Source organism: Typopeltis vanoorti, chromosome 18, assembly GCF_054136105.1.
Source record: "Typopeltis vanoorti isolate ZY-2024b chromosome 18, IOZ_Tvanoo_1.0, whole genome shotgun sequence".
NCBI classification, from domain to species: domain Eukaryota; kingdom Metazoa; phylum Arthropoda; class Arachnida; order Uropygi; family Thelyphonidae; genus Typopeltis; species Typopeltis vanoorti.
Genome location: NC_143566.1, coordinates 37979514 through 37999756, shown reverse-complemented (window position 1 = coordinate 37999756; position 20243 = coordinate 37979514). Strand labels below are relative to the sequence as shown.

The window sequence follows — 20243 nt, the reverse complement described above, 5'->3', positions numbered from 1 at the left end:
AGGACTACCTTTATTTAAAATAATACTCTTTGTCTTTACATATTTTGACTTGCTGTTGCTGAATTTGTCAATGGCCATTTATCAGGGTTTCTGATTGCATCTTATCTGAAACCATATGAAAATTTATGTAACAAAAAATGTACTGCTCAGAGCATGTCAACACACACAAGGCAGGCCAGAACTTTCACTCCATGTTAGCTTTTTTTTTTTTAGAATTACAAAGGAATTTTATTAAGAAAATGTTATGATATAGATAGTTAACTATGTGAATAATATAATTAACATAAGCAAATCTCTAATACTGGTTTGTTTCAGCAAATGAAATCGAATGAGACTTTGTAGCCTAGTCATTTTGACAAAATCCTTTGGTTAGAAAAATATGGGTTCAATCTCATCTAGGACAAGAACCTGTCTTGGTTTTTTTTTTCTTTCAGTAAAAGTGAGTTAGCTGCTCTCATATGGAGGTGTGGCAGAGATTTTTCTTCAAGGCAAACAAGCCAGGAGGACATATGCAATTTACACATAGAAATACATACTTAAGCATGAGGCTTTCACTGCCTTATCCTAAAATTATGGTTTATGAAAAGTAATCCAGTCAGATCATGGGCTTTAAGATCCTGTAAGTACCACAGATTATTATGTATGCAGGAAAAAATATTCAGCAAAAAACTCAGACTGAGATTTCATTTGCTAAAATGCAACTGGTAGTAAAGAAGAAATCCATTATTTTGTTCACACACACATTATAGATCTAGTGCACTTTAAATAATACATAAGATAGCATAGGGCATCTTAAAACTTGTAATATTTCTCCTTCTGTTGTGGTCCATAACATAACAAGAAACCTAATTAGGAACTATTATTTTATATGGCTATATAACCTAGTTTTGTTTTTGAGTGCCCCCTTTTTTACAATGTCATTGGCTTTTTACTCAAATCTTAGGGCATTAATGATGAGTTATTAAAACCATGAAGAATAATATAGGAGAAAAATTCAGACATACCTTTTTGGATGTTGTTTGCTGTCTCCTTATCCCTTATCCTTCCTCCACAAGTTCCGAAGACAACACACTGCCGAAACGGCTCACATGCCGTTACTTCTACCCCTGACCTTTTCTCATCAATCCTTCCTCCTCCCCAAAAAATAGTTCTATTTTCAGATCCTTCTCTAAACCCCCCCCACCTCCAAAGTGCTCTCTGTCATTAATGCCCTAAAATTTGAGTAAAAAGCCAATGACATTGTAAAAAAGAAGCACTCCGAAACGAAACTAGGTTATATAGCCATATAAAATAATAGTTTACTTAGAGGAGTAACATGGGAATTTTCCCAGAAACGATACCTAATTAGGAACTATTTTAATCCACAATACATGTTTAATGAATGGGTCAAGTACACGTTTCCTGAAAAATATTTTGTGACCCCCTTCCCCACACACACACACTTACAACCTAGAGTACATTAGTACTGTGAATGGATTAAGGTTTTTTATTATTATTATTTTACATAATCTGGAATGCAAACTTTTTTTTTTTCTTTTCATTTCAAGCCTCTAATCTGCAGTCTGTTTGTTAGGGGATAGAAGGAAGTATTATCCGGCCGACTAGGCTGCAAATTTGACCCAAATTAACTCATAAATTTAGAAAATGACAGAATTTTATATGTTAAAAAATATTTTTTCAAAATTCTGTAATTTTGCAGGTTCAAAAGAAAACAGGTGTTAATTGCATCATTAGAGCATGAATACAGGCATGGATTTCAGCACATTTGCCCAAGGTATTGTATTAAATTAATTACAGTTTACTTAAAGATTTCAGTAGTGTATATTCATTTAAACTTAATATCACCAGTAATGCACAGCATTAAATTAGCACAGTACAGTCTGTAATGTGAGCTAATACTAATGATGTTTTTATTCTTATGTGCCTTTTAAAATTTAAGTTCAAATACAGTTAAAAGCTTTCTTTAATATTTATCACACATTATTACACTTTGGTCATCTTTTCACTTCCAAAAGAGAACTTAATCTGAAGTGGAGGAAACATCTAATGCAATATCTGGTTCGATTTGAGTATATTTAGTACATTTCTAGAGACAGTAATGCCTCATTAAGTTTTTAAAAATTTTTAGTTTGTGTTAACTGGAATTATTGCCAGTTCACACTGCTACTTGTGTGAACTTTCACCTGTTTAGCTTTTGCTTTAACAACATTTCTTTGATATTGTAAACTGACATATTAGTTGCCATTAATAAAGCTCATAAGCAATTTGATATCTATTAGTTCACACAACTGAAATATCATTCTGAACATTAAAAATAATATTTCAGTGCCAAGCATTCAATCTTACAGCTTGGCTTGTTCACAAATTCCCTTAGGATATTCCAGTAACACTTGCATAGTTCATATTTGTCAACCTCATTATCAATAAACATTGTAGATGGTTATTGAAGTTATGCCATAGATTTCTCAAAACTTGAGTACATAGGATTGGGATAAAGTATTTACCTGCATAGCATTACATGTTGTAATCTCAGCATCAGAATTTGTTGGAAGTTTCCAGTTCTTTAATTATTTTTGTGTTCATCCTCTTTGTGCATAAATTAGATGGAAGATAAATAGATTAAATACATGTTATAAAGGGATGTGAACAAGTTTAAGGTTCAGTAGTAAGCTGATGTTGCTGATTGAGCGAGAGACCTTCTGCAATGAGCGTGTTGACTCTGTGGAGGTTTGTTATTATTAATAATAATATGCATTATCTCTGATGAGTTTTGTGCTAAGATATGACTTTGGACGCAGTGAGCAAATTGAAGTTATTTATTTTAGCATTTGGCTAAGAAGAACACATGCATATGCTAACCACACACAAAAAACCACATACAAGACAACAAAATGCATAAAAGAATATAGTATAATGAAATGACACTGCAGTCATATATACATATAAAAATATACAAATAAGCATAAAATTAAAATTGAATGTCTAAGTTCAACAATGTCAACAAATCAGTGGAAACTGTTATAAAGTCAGATACTGGTTCCATGAAGGCTCTGTGAGGACAGTCAAATGTGATATGTTGTATAGTTTGGTTATCCTCACCACAGTTACAAGATGAGTTTGGTCTTATTCCCCAAGTAAATAAGGAAGCTCTGCACCTACCATGGTTGGTACGAACCCTATTTAGGGAGGATCCATATTTTTCGAGGTAGGTTGAACTTCGATGGAGGGCTGTTTGGGTTAAAGACAGGCTGCCAGATTACCGGGACTTTGGCAGTCCATTCCGTCTGCCATGCTATTGTTGTATCATAGCCCTCGGTGACAAGTTGTTGTGCCGTTATAATAAATAAGTGTCTTGACTTAAGCCTCTGCGATGTAAAACTGTCGATATCGGAGTGTATAGTAAGCGGTGGGTTCTGGCAAATTTTGTTATATTCACGAATCAGGTTGTCGTGGCTTAGAAATGGTAGCCAATATGATAGGGTAGTCTTTATTGTTCCAGAAATGATATGCATTGTCAGATTCAACACAGTATCAATTAATTTAATGTGCACTGTTCAGCCAGACAGTTGAGCAGTATTCAGCAGTTGAGTAGATGAGGCCCAGAATAGATGTCCTTAATCTGGGAGCCCCCCCCCCCCCCAGGTTGTTTTGGCAAGTTTATGCAGTATGTTATTTCTAGTTCTGAGTTTGACAGTAATATTGGAGAGATGGCTATTAAAGGAGAGGTTCTATCCAGGGTTATGCCCAGATACTTTGGATTAAAATTGTGCAGTAGTATGTTCCCATTTAGTGGCATTAAGATGTCTGGTGCCATGCTGTTGTTCAAATGGAAACAGCACGTTTCAGTGTTGGTAGTGCTTGGAATAAGACGCCACTTCTCAAAGAAGTGGTTTAGCTCCTCTAGGTCACTAGTTAGTACGTGCTCTATAGTACAAAAGTTCTGGTGTTGGAATGTGATACATAAATCATCCGCATATGCGAATTTTCTAGACGTCCTTGGAAGGTCAGAAATATACAAATTGAAAAGGAGAGGGGCCTTAACTGACCCTTGTGGGAGTCCATTGTTAAGTGTTCTTGACTTGATCATATCATCATCATTTAGAACTACCTGTATTGTCCTATTAGATAGAATAGTGTTGATCATATGGGTCATTTTTTTACATTTCAGTATTTTCAGGAGCATATAGATCATGGCTTTCCTCGATACAGTGTCATATGCAGTCGTCAAGTCTATAAAGACTGCACCAGTTTTAAGGCATTTTTTGAAACCAGATTATATATGTGTCATTAGGGCCAAAACTTGATCTTTACAATTGCACCTGGGCCTGAAACCAGCCTATTCATGAGGGAGAGTGTCAGTAATAACAGGATTAATTCTATTGTAAATAAGCCTTTCTAGTAACTTACGACAGACACTGAGCAGTGCTATAGGTCTATAGCTTTCAGGTTTCAGGATGGCTATTATCTTTGATTTTTTAAATTCTGCTGGTAATCTACCACTCTATAGAATATAGCTTTTCAGGTTTCAGGATGGCTATTATCTTTGATTTTTTAAATTCTGCTGGTAATCTACCACTCTATAGAATATTAGAAAATAATTTTGTCAGCCATTCCACTGTATTTGGTCCAGAGTTTTTTAAAAACTCAGGGTGAATATTATCAAATCCAGGTGCTTTACCAGTTTTCACTCTCTGGAGTGCAGCTAGAAGGTCTTCTTTGGTGAATGCATTTGATAGATTGGTTGCTTCAGAACAACCTTCTTTAAGTCTGGTCAATTCCTTCCTAATTATTTTAGTGTGGTTTTTTTCTGATTTAGCTCCGGGCAGATTCACTATCACAATACAGTTGACACTAACAGCAGCTTTTGCATTGGGGCGATGGGAAAGCATAAAGCCTCCTTTTTAAGGAGGCTCCATGCTTTCCTGCTTGAATGTTTAAAGTTCAGCTTTTCCATGGTGTCATTCCATTTGTTCTTTCTAGCTTCATTTAAGTTGTCAATAAGATCATCTGCAACATCCACATGTCCACTATTCAGAAAGTCGTTATAAAGTGCTTCACTGGTTTTTCTCCAGCCAGGTATATTCTTTCCTAGCACCTCTAGGGATGTGTTTTATGACTATAGAAATTACTATTTTCACAAATCTTTGGTAATTATAAGGTTGTGGTGGAATCCAGGTCACATTTTTATCTAGGTCTGATGAAAAGCTGTGCCAGTTTGCCTTGGCAAAATTCAGCGTGGCATTGGTGTAGTTTCAGTAATTGGGATTTGAGGATCCACCTCAATAAAGACAGAGCGGTGTTGACTGTGTGGGAATCTTCCTAAAACACGACAGCTGGTTGGCACTGGGAGGCCCCTTTGATTGGTTGTTACCAAACATAAGTCAGAATTGGTGCCACTATTCCATCTAGCTGAGTTAAAAGTGCAGTTATCCTTGGGATTGAAAATCAGCTGTATGTTGTTTGCCTCTGCCCACTCGGATAGCTTGGCACCATTTGCATCAATTTCTCTATAACCCCATTCGGTATGATGACCTTTCAAATCTCCAATATAAACGGCAGGATGTTTTAAGGCTAGCAACATTTTGTCAGGCCAGCTTGTAGTGGTGGCTTGTAGACATTAATTATTTTTAGTTTGTCATCATCATCAAATTCCTGCCATATACCCTCAAGGGGCATACAGGATATGATAGTACTACATGAAAAATTTACATCATTACTAACTTCCTATCTACAATTTTCCTCCAAATCAGTCTGTTACTTGTCAAGATTCCAACATTATCAGATCTTATATTTCTATCGTCTAAGGCACTTTGTACCGTATCAATCCACCTATATCTTGGTCTTCCTCCGGGTTGTTTTCCTGCCAACCTGGCAGAGAACACTTGTTTTGCTAATCTTTCCTCGCCCATTCTGTTTAAGTGACCATACCACCTGAGATTAGCTCTGCTAACGCATTCCTGGATGCTGACAACATCAAGTTCTTTCCTAATATCCTCATTTTTAATATGATATTGCCATTGATGCCATCTGTTCACGCCTCTATTCTTTCTCAGGACTCTCATATCTGCGGTCTCTAGTCTTTGGTTAAGTGTTTTACTTCTGACTCAGCTCTCAGATCCATAAGTTAAAACTGGTTTGAACACTGTCTTGTATAGCTAATTTAGTGTTCCGACTAATTTCTCTCTTATTCCATATGAATTTATTCAATTGACTTCCTACCATACCAGCTTTGTTGATTCTGTTGTCTATTTCTATATTTAATTTACCATCTTCACTAAAAATAAAAATCGTGCCTAAGTAGCTGAAATGTTTTACTTGTTCCACAGGTTCTCCATTCACAACACAGTTGACATTTTCAGTGATTCTGCCTATTTTCATCATTTTTGTCTTTTTATTGCTGACCTTCATGCCATATCTATTACAACAGTTATTCAATTTAGTCAGTGAATCTTGCAGACTTGTAGCAGATTTATTTAGAAGTATAACATCGTCTGCATAAAGCAAAGAGCAGACATTAACATCTCCAATTTTGATATCATGTTTAATACCACTTTCCTTCATAATGTGATCCAATAGATAATGAATAACAGAGGGGATAATGTACATCCTTGTCTCACACCAGATTTAACATTAAACCATCTTCCTGTACTTCCTTCAATTTTAACTGCTGACTTACAACTCAAATAAAGACTAAGTATTGATTGATATAATGCCCCATTGACACCATATAACTGTAGCGTATTGAATAGCTTCTCTCTTGGCACCTTGTCATATGCCTTTTCCCAATTCGACAAAACTCAAATACAGATCTTTGTTATATTCCCATGATTTCTCCACTATTTGTCGTAAAGTGAAGATCTGATCCTGACAGCCTCTATTTGGCCTGAATCCAGCTTGTTCTTCACCAAGCGTTTCTTCCACAATTCTTCTCGACCGTTTCTCAAGTATACTTGCATAGATCTTACCAGGAACACTCAGTGGGAAAATACCTCTGTAATTCTCACATTCAGTTTTATTTCCCTTTTTATATATGGGTACTATGAGAGCTCTACTCCAATCATCAGGAATTTGTCCCTCTGTCCAGGCTTTCTGAACTATGCAGTGCAGCCACTGTAAGACTCTTATACCACCATACGTCAGCATTTCTGGTCGAATGTCATCTACTCCTGCTGCTTTTCCACATTTCAAGCCTTTGATGGCTTTTTCTACTTCAAGTATGGATATGTATTCCTGACTGCATGCCTGATCAGTGTTTTTTACCACTGTGCTGTCATCACTGCTTGTTTCATTTAGCAGTTTTTCAAAGTAATTACTCCATACTTGAAGGATATCTTTTTCTCCCATTTTCATGTCACCTTTATCATCTCTAACTCCTTTTACAGCACTCTTTCCTCCATTTCTAAGCTTCAACAACCTCCAGAATATTTTCCAACCTTCTTGATATTTATTTTCTATATTCTTGCCAAAGTCCTCCCATGACTTGTTTAGCTAGTTTTACACAGTGCTTAGCATCAATAAGTCAGCTTGTGCTCTTAGAGAATACAGAGACAAATGCAGGCTTACTTATTTGACAGGAACTTTTGATATGCTTTCTTCTTTTCCTTCACTGCCTCTTTAATATCCTGTGTCCAACAGGGAGTTCTGATTTTTTTTATCCTTGCAGACAACCTCACCACATGCCTCTCTGGTAGAATCAATGTTTTCTTCAGAGTTTGCCACTGAATCTCCAAGGTTTTATTCCTTTTCTCAAACTCTCATTTTTTCTTGAATAATCTTTGTGTATTTTAGTCTACAGTTCACATCTGAGAGCTGCTCAACTTTTATTCGCTTTAAAACTTTCTTACATATTATTCTTTTCAATATGAAATTCAATTTTATCCTGCTTTAAAATAAATAGTGATCACTTCCAATTTCAAATCCTCCGTATACTCTCTTGTCCTGCACCAGGGAGAAAACATCACTATCAATAATAACATAGTCAATGAGACTTTTCTTATTCTTATTTTTAGGTTGTTAACTTCTATAATAAGGGTAGATATATTTGAAACATCGCTAGCAGAAATGAAACGGACCTTAGTAAGTGAATTTCAGGCATAGGTTGCTACCTATTGCATCTGATGGTATATTGCTCCTATAAGATTGAAACCTGGAATGGAGACTCTTTCTCGTAGTTGTGACTCATTGCTTGCATATGTTTCTTGTATAATGGCAATGTCAATTCTGTTGTCATCGTGAAGCCTAGTAAGACATTCACTCTTAGCCCTGCTGATACTTTCTATATTCGGCTGGAAGACTCTGAGCAGTTTTCCAATGGACCGAGTCTTAGGGTACTTCTGGTTGACAGGATGAGTCCTAGTTTCCATCATTGTAATCTGATAAACTGTTTGCATAATCGAAGTATATTTCAGTTATAATCCAAACCTACTTATAGTCAACTCACATTATGCCAACTCATGAATAGCAAAGAAAGAGTACTGATTTATAATGTCATGCTAGAATTAATTACAAGGTAATTCAAATCAATCCAAATCAAAGGCATTCCAGCCTGACATACAAAATTCGTGCCAATTTTAAAACACCATGCATGACAGATAGCATCATCTATGGGAAGCTTAGTGTACCAGTTTCAACCCTCTACCTGCATCATTCAGTTGGAGGCACTCATTTCACTGACATGTGGCATGCCAAGTGGCTATACTGTTAAAAATTGAGTACCATGCTGTGGTAAAGTTTTTCGCCAAAGAAGGGCTTTTTCCAAGTGCTATCAAACAGCGATGGATGGTGTTTATGGGGAAGCCTCTCCTTCATATTCCACCATGAAGGAATGGGCTAAACAGTTTCCACCCTAGGAAGAGAGCATCGAAGATAATCCTCGTTATGTGCTAGTGATGACTAAGGAAAATGTCTCTCTTGTTGAGGATGAACATCTCAGTGACAGACAGCTGAAGCTCAAAGAAATCTCAACAAGGTTGGGGCTTTCTATAACAACCATCTTTCACATCATTCACCAAGAAGCTTCACATGACAAAGGTCAGTGCAAGGTAGGTGTCCCAACTTCTTTTTTCAATTCAGAGGGAGCACTGTGTGACCCATTCTTGCAAGTTTTTATAGCTTTGCCATGAGAATGAGAGAGAGGTGCTGGAATCCATTGTCACCAGGAATTGAAGCCATGGTCTTTTATTATGATCCTCTTTCCAAAAGAGAAGCCATGGAATGGTGCAAAGCACTGCTGAGAAAAGCCAGGGTCACTCAGTCCACCAAAAAAGATCATGACAACAATCTTTTGGGATTGCTGGGGAATTCTCTTAATTGATTTCAAGGAAAGGAATACATCATGAATGCAGAATATTATGCTTTACTCCTGCACAAACTACACAATGCCATAAAGGAGGAGAAACAAGGAATGCTGAGTCATGGTATTTGCCTGCTTCACTATAATGCTCCAGTCCATATGGCTGTTGTTGCAAAGACTGCAGTGAAGGACTGTGGCTTCCAGGTGATTGAACATCCACCCTGCCAGATCTAGCACCCAGTGACTACTATTACCTCTTCTCAAAACTGAAGGAAAGACCTTCAAGGAAGAAAATTTGTAGATGACAATGGGGGTGAAAGATGCAGTCTTAGGTTATTTTGCAGACTGAAGTACAGACTATTTTTTCAAGGGCATAGAAATGTTAATTGAAATATGGGAAAAGTGTGTTGAAGTAAAAGGAGATTATGTTGAAAAGTGACAGTTATTTTCTATCACCTCTAAAAGTTAGTCAGACCAGAAACTTATGGAACCACCCTCATATTACCTCTACCATATATTTATCATTTGTTAAATAATACCTCTAGCAACTACTACCATATATTTATCATTTGTTAAATAGATGTCAGTTAGGTCTTGACACTGCTACTTGGTCTGAACCTATTACCCCAAGTTCTGTAAACAATTTTTCTTAGCCTCTTTTCAAGTATATGCATTTGAATGGTTATGGTGTAAGAAGACTTGAGAAAGTGTTGCTGAATGTAATGGATGTGCAAATTCAGGGAAACTAGCTTTATTAAGGGGGAGGGGGTAGATATACTGTCCTTAGGGAGGCATTTGAATGTATGAATGAATATAATATGCCCGAGTGAATAAGGACAACAAATCAGAGTGGGATAGTTAATATAAGGCATCAAAGTAGGATTGGGGCTAATGGGGGTCTTAAATTCATGTACACTACTGCTAGGAGTATTAGGAACAAGAAGGAAGAGTGTTTGGCCATGGTTGGCACTTCCAGACCACAGGTTATTGGTATTAGTGAATCATGGCTGCCTGTAGATGATATAGCTAGTGGGATTGAATGTGATGGGTATAGTGTGTTCAGGAATGACAGGGAGAATAAAATGGGAGGAGGAGTATTGTTGATGATAGCTGATGAGCTACAGCCAAGGAGAATAGAAGTTGAATTGCAGGATAGAGAAAAAAGCACATTTGAGGCCATTTGGTGTGAGATTGTGACTAGCAGAACTAAATATACAATTGGGTGCAGCTATAGACCAGGTGATGGAAAAGATGGTGGTGATAGTATGCACAAGCAAATAGAAGAAATGAGTGGAAGGAGGGTAATTATTATGGGAGATTTCAACTATAGTCGCATTGATTGGAGTGAGGAGAGGACACACGGGAGGAAGGAATTGGATTTTATGCAGTTATTAAGGGATAACTATCTGCGACAGCATGTAATGGAAAATACTAGGGGTCAGAGAGTGCTTGACCTAGTAATTACAGCTAAGGATTTGGCTGTAACAAATATGACCACATTGCCACCAATCGGTGACAGTGATCATAGGGTCTTGACTTGGGAGGTGGCTAAAGGTGTGGAATTTTCAATTAAGACAGGGTACATGTGGAATTATCGGGCTGGAAAGTATAACAAGCTTAGGAGTTTGATTGGTTCAGTGTCATGGCATGTACAACTGCAAGGACTAGAAGTTGATAGTGCATGGGAGGCAGTTAAGAAGTGTTTGCATGAAGCAATGGCTGACTGTATACCTAGAGTCCGAATAATAAATCAAGTAGGTGTTAAATGGATGAATAACACCATTAAGCTTAAGCTGCAAAAAAAGAAACAACTATGGAGGGAATTTAAGGAGAAAAGTGACCGGCAGGCACATGAACGGTATAAAGCGCAGGCCAGAAGGGTAACGAGTGTGGTAAGAAAAGCAAAAAAGGATTACGAAAGAACATTGGCCATGCAGTAAAGCGAATCCTAAACAGTTTTTTAGATATGTAACTGTTTAGGATTCTCTTTTGTAAAAGGAAAAATGTACATGGTAGAATGATTTTAAAGAATGCCAATGGTAGGGAGGTGACTGAATCAGTTGATATAGTTGAGTTACTGAGTGAGCACTTTGCAAGTATATATCATCCAGGTGGTGGCATTACAGAAACGAATAAACCAGTAGATTATACGGGAATTATGGTGAATGAAGTGGAGGTGAGTAGTCTATTGCATAACCTCAATGTCAATACATCCGTGGGATTGGATGGTATACTCGTGTCGTACGAGAAGCAGCTAAAGAATTGTCAGTACCCTTGACCATTTTGTTTAATTTGAGTCTCGGGTCTGGGTTAGTCCCGAGGGGGTGGAAAGATGGGAAAATAGTTCCACTGCATAAAGGTGGTTCCAAGACAGCTGTTGTAAATTACCGACCGATTAGCATATCAGGAATCATTGTCAAGGTCTTAGAGAAATTAGTCAAGAAAAGAATACAGGATTGGATAGATGAAAATGGGATATTGTATGGGGGACAACATGGTTTTGTGAAGGGTAGATCATGCCTCAGTAACTTGCTCACGTTTTATAACACAGTGACGGCTGAACTGGATAGGGGTAATGGGTTTACAGTGATACTACTGGACCTTGCCAAGGCCTTTGACAGGATACCACATGGAACCCTAATCAGTAAACTGGAGCAGATGGAGATAGATATAGGGTTGGTGAGATGGATAGGAGGGTGGTTGAAGGAGAGATACCAGAGAGTGGTTTATGCAGGAGTGGAGTCTAAAAGACGACTTGTGACTAGTGGTGTGCCGCAGGGCTCTGTTCTTGGACCACTGCTTTTCAATTTGTTCATCAATGATATAGGAAAGGATTTGAGAGGAAGTGTTCACTTGTTTGCTGATGATGCAAAGTTGGGTAGAGCAATTGTGAGTGCACAGGATGTCAAAATTTTACAGGATGATTTGGATAGTTTGGAGGACTGGGCTAGGAAAAATGGATGCCAATTTAATGTGGCAAAGTGTAAGGTTATGCACTTTGGGGTGAAAAGAATAGCAGCAGTATATCGCATTGGTGGAACCATACTCCGGGAGATTGATGAGGCCAAGGATTTGGGAGTGTTGGTGGATAGGGAATTGAAGTTTAGGGGGCACATTGCAAAAGTGACTAAATCAGCTCATCAAATCACTTGGCTTCTGAAAAATACTTTAACATGCAGAGACAAACAAGTTGTTGTTCCTCTGTATCGAGCCTTGATAAGACCCCATCTGGACTACTGTGCCCAGTTTTGGGCACCAGGGTTTCTTCGTGATGGGGAGGAAGTGGAGAGGATCCAGAGACGAGAGACCAAGATGATAGAAGGTCTGTGGAACGAACCTTATGAGAATAGGTTGAAGATTTGTGGGTTGCAGAGATAGGCGAAGGAGGGGTGATATGATTGAGACATTCAAATTACTGAAGGGTTTCTATAAGATTGATCCAGAAGATATTTTTGAAAATATGACTGGTGGTGGGAGGACTAGGGTCCATGCATGGAAGCTGGGCAAGAGCGTGGTTGACAAGGGAGTTAGGGCTAGGTTTTTTACTTGGAGAGTGGTGAATGAGTGGAATAAGCTTCCAGAGTCTGTTGTAGGTGCTACGACCGTGAATGAGTTCAAGGCAAGGTATGATAGATACTGTGTCAATGTCGAATAGTTGTTCTTGACATGATGTCAGGGCCTCCCTCGATGAGTCTGTCGACTCCTTGGAGTTGCCAGGAACAATAATAATAATAATAACAATAATAATACTTGCAGATCTTACCTCTAACACTTGACACAGAAATGTAATTCTCACATTTAGGTATATTTCCCTTTTCATTGATAGCAGATACAATGTGAATACTGAAGTCATATGGAAAGAATCATGCAATGTAGCCACTAAAATTTAAAACCCTCATTCTAGTTGAATACTGTCTACAGCCTACTTAACATGCTGAAGGAATCATGATTTCTTCAAGGCTGGTCAACATATATCATCATCTCCTCCTGATGTGTGTCTAGAGGTGTATCAGATAGTACATTGTTTATATTATTACTAGCTTCCTATCAACAGCAGTTTTCTTCCAAATTAATTTATTTATTTTCAAGTCTCCAATAGTGCCAGATTAAGACACTAATCTTCCTCTGGAATTTCTATTATCTTGATATCAAAACTGTTTTCCTAGTCTTTCCTCTCCAATTCTGTTTAACAGATCATATATCTTAGATTTTAGAATGAGAAAGCACCTGGGTTGGATGGTATAAGAGCAGAGATTATTAAACATTGAGGAAAAGAGCCTTGGAAACAACTTTTAAATATTTGTAATACAGCTCTAGCTACAACATTCCATCATTATGGAGAGAAGGCCTAATAATACCAATACACCCAAAAAAAAGCTATCTAAACAATCCAGAAAGTTACTGGGGAATCATACTACTTTCTACCACGCTGAAAATCTATAACTGGATGCTTTTAAACTGAACTGAACCACATGTAACACCTCTTCTACTCAAAAATCAAGCAGGTTTCTTGAAAAACAGAAGCACCACTGAACACACCCACTGCATTAAAATAATCAAGAGATAAAAATCTTTTCTTAATCTTAAACTTCATAATTTCTCAGAAGCCTTTGATTCAATCAATAGACAAAAGATGTTCAAAATTCTCAGTTACGCATACCCTCGAAAATAATCAAAGCAATAGCAGAACCTTATCGTGCAAGAGTAAGTTAATGAAAAGCTTTCCTGTTTCCACTGGAGTTCTTCAGGGAGACTCTTTAGGGCACACATTTCTTTATTATTAGTTATTCCTTTGACTAGGCTGTTTAATTTGAGTCTCAGAACAGGGAAGGTTCTGCAGGAATGGAAAGAATGTATGGTAATTCCATTGCACAAGGATGGTACAAAGACCAATGTATCCAACTATCGACCAGTCAGTATCTCAGAAGTGGTGGTGAAGATTTTGGAAAAATTTGTTAGGGCTCGCATTCAGAAATGGGTTGACAGTGAATCTCTACTTTGCAATGAGCAACATGGGTTTACTAAGGGAAGGTCATGTTTTAGCAACTTGCTCACATTCTATAACAATGTTACCATTGAACTAGACAAGGAGAATGGATACACCATTCTCCTTTTCTAGTTCAGTGTGATACTTTTGGAGTTTGTTAAGGCTTCTGACAGAATACAGCATGGTAGACGGTTCATAAATTGAAGAATATGGGTTTGGGTTATAGAATATTAGTATGGATAAAAGAATGGCTGACTGACAGATATCAAAAAGTAGTATATGGGGATGTGAGTGCAAGATTTAAGGTAACAAATAGTGTACCACAAGGATCAGTGCTTGGTCCACTGTTATTCAATCTGTATATTAATGATATTGGGAAGGATTCGACAAGCGACATACAGCTATTTGCTGATGATGCAAAGATGGGTAAATGGTATATATTGGCAAGATCATTCCTAATATTGTCATTCTTGAAGAAATTCAGCAAAGACCCGTAATAAAACGATTCAAAAAACTCAACTGAGATGGTTGTGATGCCAGCTTAGGCATCCACCTTTTCCATCATGAGTTTTTTGTTATATGAATGTTTCTGTGTATATTTGCCTATTCATAAATGAATAAATGATGATACCTTAGATTGCATACTCACACATTTTTGAATTCTAACAATGTCAAGTGCCTTTGTAATATTAGTTTTAATATGAATGCATCCTAGATGCACTTGTTCACTCACCAACTTTTCTGCAAAACTCTACATGCAGTCTCTAGCTTTTGATTATTTCATTTCTGAAAACCCAAATTTCAAATCCATTAGTTAAAATCAGTTTGAATACTGTCTGTTTTTTTATAATGTTGAGTCCTTACATGAGAGGTTAGTTAATCAACTTATAATACATTAGTATACATGAATTTTTGTTGTGAAAGGAGAAACTTGTTTACATTTGCATTAAAAATCTGTATATTGTATTCCTTGAGAAACACATCAGGTGAGAAGACCAGACCTCTACAATACAGCAGTAGCAGTGATAGAAGAGCAGGAAAACAAACTGGTTTTGTGGGTTTCAAGGTGTACTGTAAAGAGATGTTTGGTGGCAGCTGCACATGTTCCAACTGGCTGTACTAAGTTCTTAATAATAAATTATTGATGCTATTTCAGATGAACATTTGCCATGAATATAGTATAGGAGGAGTGAGTTGGTAAGAAATGGGTCATTAATCAATCTGATTGCTCTCCTCTGTATTGAATCAAGCATTTTGAGAGGAGCTCTTAGAGGTTCCCACTCCAAATGTGAGAGCAGTATTCAATAGCTGGGCAGATTTGTGATTTGTATAAGGTTAACAGCTGTTTAGAGGTGAAGTAACATCTTGAGTGAAAGAGAATTCCTAGTTTTTTACAAGTTGAGAATGCAATGGTTCTGATGTGTTTATGCCAGGAGAGGCTTGATGTCGAGGTAATTCCAAGAAGAGAATCTGTTGGTTCTTTTTTATGAGAAATAAGACAGAACTGAATTTTACTGAAATTGAAATTGACAAGGTTATCTGAACCCAGTGGAAGGATGGCTTGGAGATCAGAATTGAAGGCAGTGGTAGTTGATGTTCTGTAGGTTGAGGTGAATTGTGTAGAGTAAGGTTTATCAAATGAAAGGGAGGAGTGCAATGTACTGTCATCTGCAAAACTGTGTATTTAATTGGAGGTCAACTGAAGTAGGTCATTAATATATTTATAGAAGAAAGAGGGGTTTGTGAGAGAACAAAGCCTTGTGGAATCCCAGCATTAGTTGAATGGTGAGAGGACAAAAGTTTTGGAGATATCAAATGCAAGACTTGAGGTTCGCCAAACTTCTCCGTGGCATTTGTCCAGAGATGGGTAACATATGTGAGTAGATCTCCTGATTAGTAGTGACAGAATCCATACTGGTTGCCATATATTAGCTGGGTGAGGTAGTGTAGGTTGGGAATTGATGGTTTTCTCCATAACTTAGATAGGACTGAGGTGAGTGAGAACTCACCTCGGTGGTAGTTACACAGCAGTGATTTGTCACCTTTCTTGGGAATGAGTAATATAGGCCAGTTTCCGGGCTGTGGGATCTTTTATCAATGAAGTAAAAGAATATATACAGGCAACATAGGATAGTAGTTGGTTCTGGTGCACAAACCTATAGGGCAATTGGAGGAATGCCATCAGGGCCAGGAGACTTTTGTATTTAATTTGGACAATATTTTTCTGATCTCTTTCTGGCAAAAGGATACAGGAGGAATTGTATATTGGGCATCTGGAATGGTCAGGGAGCATTTACCATTATTAGTTATGCATGCATTGGAGGCAACGTGTGAAGCCAGGAGATTGGCTTTTTCTATGGGTATGATAGGAGTGGAAATAGTGTTGGGCAAAAGTTACGACCTAGTGCTTTGGCAAGAGATCAGAAGGCTTGGCTACCATTTGGACAGGCTGTAAGATTCCTGCTTCTGGATATTTTTTTTAAACATCAAACACTTTTTTTGTTAACTTTTCAAACCCAGATGTTGACTACCTAACAAGGATTTTAAATGCCACCAAACTGTTGTTCTTGTGTTGAAAAAGACTCATACAGAGGATGATATTCCAGAAGAAAAATTCCTGGATATATTTTGATCTCTAAAATTAACCACTCTAAATATGGAATAGCCACTTACATTAAGAACAGTATCACTAATTATACCACCTGCCAACCAAACTCCAGTGCAAACATCTTTAGCACCTCTGTAGAGGTTTCTGAATTAACTATTATGAATATATATATATATATATATATATATATATATATATAAACCTTCCACTGCCATCTGTGATAATCCTGTTCTTCCTTGGCAGCATCATCCAATATCATTTTTGGTGATTTTAGCACCCATCATTCTTTATGGGAGTACCAAGAGGACTTCAATGGAAAGACAATCTGATAACTAAAGGAAAGTCAGAACCTATATTTAGTTTTTGAGGCTAAAGATAACTAGGTGTTCCATTCATCATGATGTAAAAGAGAGAGTACAGTCCTGATCTTTGCTTTACCACCTTAAACATAGATGAGTCCCTGTGAGCAGAAAAGTATTTGATTTGTTTTGTGGGTAAGAGCTGTTAAGAAGGAGAAATCAAAAAGACTATATCCCTGGATGGAATGATGAAAGCAAAGGATTATTTCAAGAATTATGGGGCAACTTCATTGCCTCCAAAGCTTTCAAATTGTTGCACTCTCTTGAGAAGGCTAGGAAAGATAAATGAATCAAGACCTTAGCCTCAACACTAAGGTCTGGTCTATGAAGACTTGATTATGTCATTAAAGCTTCAAAAAAACATTATCTTGCCAGCATTAATGACATTGTAAAATATATATAATCTCACTAATGACTTATCCATGTGACCAATATGACTACAAGAGATGGAGAACAAGCTGAAATCCAAGAGAAATACTTATTTTGATGTTTGATATCTGAAGCTAGTTTTCTTTAGAATTAATGTTAGAAAAAGTTCTAGAATGAACAGTAGAGGTAGTAGTCTTGGAAAATTCCTCTTTTGATATTCACTGTACCCAGATTGTCTCTATTGACTATTAGTTGAGTTATCATACATAGAATAGGATCCACAGAATGTGAAATCCCTTAAATTGGTTCTCAGCCTCTATGCTGAAAACTAAAATGACTTTATTATAATATTTGGCACATTATTAGTATAAGAAAGAAAATCCTACATATATCACTATGTTCAAATGACACTCAAGTTTATTTCACTCAAGCATAGCTTGACAATATTATTATTGCTATAGTGATATGCACTACTTAAGCTTCAAAAGTTATCAATGATTTTATTTATTTTTAAGGAACTTAATCTCCAAGGTGTGAATCTAGGTATACTATGCTATACTTGAATTCATTACATTGTAGTACTAATCTTTTGCTGGCATATACATTCTTTTCATTTTTAGTTGCAGCTAAAGTATCCTGTGCAGCATCTTATGAAATATTGTGCATTTGCAAGATGAATATAATCATCTTATAGAAGATTATTATTTTATGATTGTATTTTTGTAAAATGTATATTTACTCCCTTTTCTCTTTTTGGGACACTTTTAGGCTTGAAGTAAATCAAATGTCAGTTCACGGAACCCAAATTGTGTTTCTTCAAAATGATGCAGGATTTTCTCGTTGGGCACCAACTACAGATCGTGTGGAAGCATTGTTAGATGCATATAAACCAGGTAGGGACAAAGAAAGGGAGCAAGCAATGTTTCCACCACCCCAGTCTCAAGGACCAACGGTAGTTGCTAATCAAACTGTTGAACAGAATGCTGATACTGGGGCAGCAGGACCCTCCCAACAAAATGTAGCAAAAGCTGCCATAGTGGATAATGCACCACAGCTTCCCACAGTACCTGCAGGTGGGACTATTACTGCAGTTTCATCAAATCATACTCCACAACTTGGAAGACCCCAATAGACAGGACTCGGAGTCATTTTCTGTTGTTGAAATTTAAACTAATATGACAGAGATTTCAAAGTTGAAATCTGAATATACTGTAACATTTAATACTGTCAGCATTCATTCATGTTCACAACATTTCAGTGTATATCATATCATATGCATATACAAACTGATTGTCTGTATTATAAACATTGAAATTGTAAAAAGTAATACATTTCATAAATGTCATAAAATTTCATAGACATAAATATAATTACTCTTGATGAACCATCTCCAGTAGAAACTGTGCTTGTAGATTCAGATATTTGACTTTGAGTGTTTTTAAGAAGGAACAGTCAAATGTAATATATGGTTTATTATCATTAAGAATTTATCTCACAGAAAAGGAACAGTTGTTTTGCAATATGCATCTTGTAAATTGTTACTTATTGCTAATTCTGTTCAACAGAATACAGTAATTAATTTCATATTCACTTTTCTCTGAGAAAAAAAAAAATGTAATCTAGTTGTAGATTTTTAATGTTTTCTTCATAATCATATGTGTATAATGCAGAATCAAATAATTACGATTTTTCCTGAATTTCATATTGCATTATTGTAAGAGAGAATTTATTGCGTTTAAGCATACATTTGTCATTAACAGATTTTATCAGTGTACACTAATGTGTTGCTTGTTATACAAACTGAGTTTCGTTTATGTAAATAGTTGGTCTTTAATGTTTTATAGGAGGTTCTTTGTTTTATTTTTGGTTTTTAATGGGTGTGTGCAATCTGTCACTCTTGTACTGAGGCAGGTTCACTAGATTATGACAAATGTTGCATTTAGTAAACAGTAAATATCAAAACTTTATATTTTCTATGAAAAATGAAGTGGCCAAGGGTTTTATTATTTTGGTAGTCTGTCTTTTTTTTTTTTTTTTTTTTTTAAGCTAACACTTCCTTTAGCATAGACATAATATTGCAGTCGATCTTTTACCAATTTGTAAATATGGAACATCTGAAATTAAAAAAAAAGTTGCAATGCACTCACTTCCAAACTACAATAAGAAAGGCTAATTCTTTTGAAATAACTTTCTGTGATTCTAGTTTGTAGTTTAATACTACATTTCGAACTTAACAGAAGTTTGTCACGTCTTATAATGAACTAAGATTATTTAGATATGCTATGTTTTTGATGCTTTCACTTATCACTTACTTGATTCAGGGAGGATATTTACAGAGAAAAGTGAGAGTAAATGATAACAGAATTTATTTTAAAAAAAAACAAAAAAACAGTATAACTATATTTGAGTGGATTAGCTTGCTTGCAAACATAATGTACAAAGCACTCTTTTGCAGGAAATTAATTGTATATAAAATCGAATCTCATCACACCTAAATTCCTATTTATTTCATACAATTGATTATTACATGCTAACAGTTTGGTTTTTTATTATCTTTTCTTGGGATGTAGTTCTGCTATATGTGTTTTGTATGGCAGGGTCAGTTGAATAAATTTATACTGAATAAGA

The 20243-nt window shown here is 36.5% G+C and overlaps 1 protein-coding gene across 3 annotated transcripts in view; it reads left to right on the top strand.

Moving 5' to 3' along the window:
* Positions 1 to 19675, top strand: part of Pcif1 (Phosphorylated CTD-interacting factor 1) — a 300185-nt gene extending 280510 nt beyond the window's left edge. For all 3 annotated transcript variants that reach the window (XM_090408077.1, XM_090408079.1, XM_090408078.1), the window contains exons 15-16: positions 1700 to 1774; positions 18384 to 19675. In XM_090408077.1, the coding sequence (XP_090264203.1) occupies positions 1700 to 1774; positions 18384 to 18747 (439 nt within the window). In that variant the 3' untranslated portion in view covers positions 18748 to 19675. The remainder of the gene's footprint in view (positions 1 to 1699; positions 1775 to 18383) is intronic.
* The last annotated feature ends 568 nt before the right edge of the window (positions 19676 to 20243 follow it).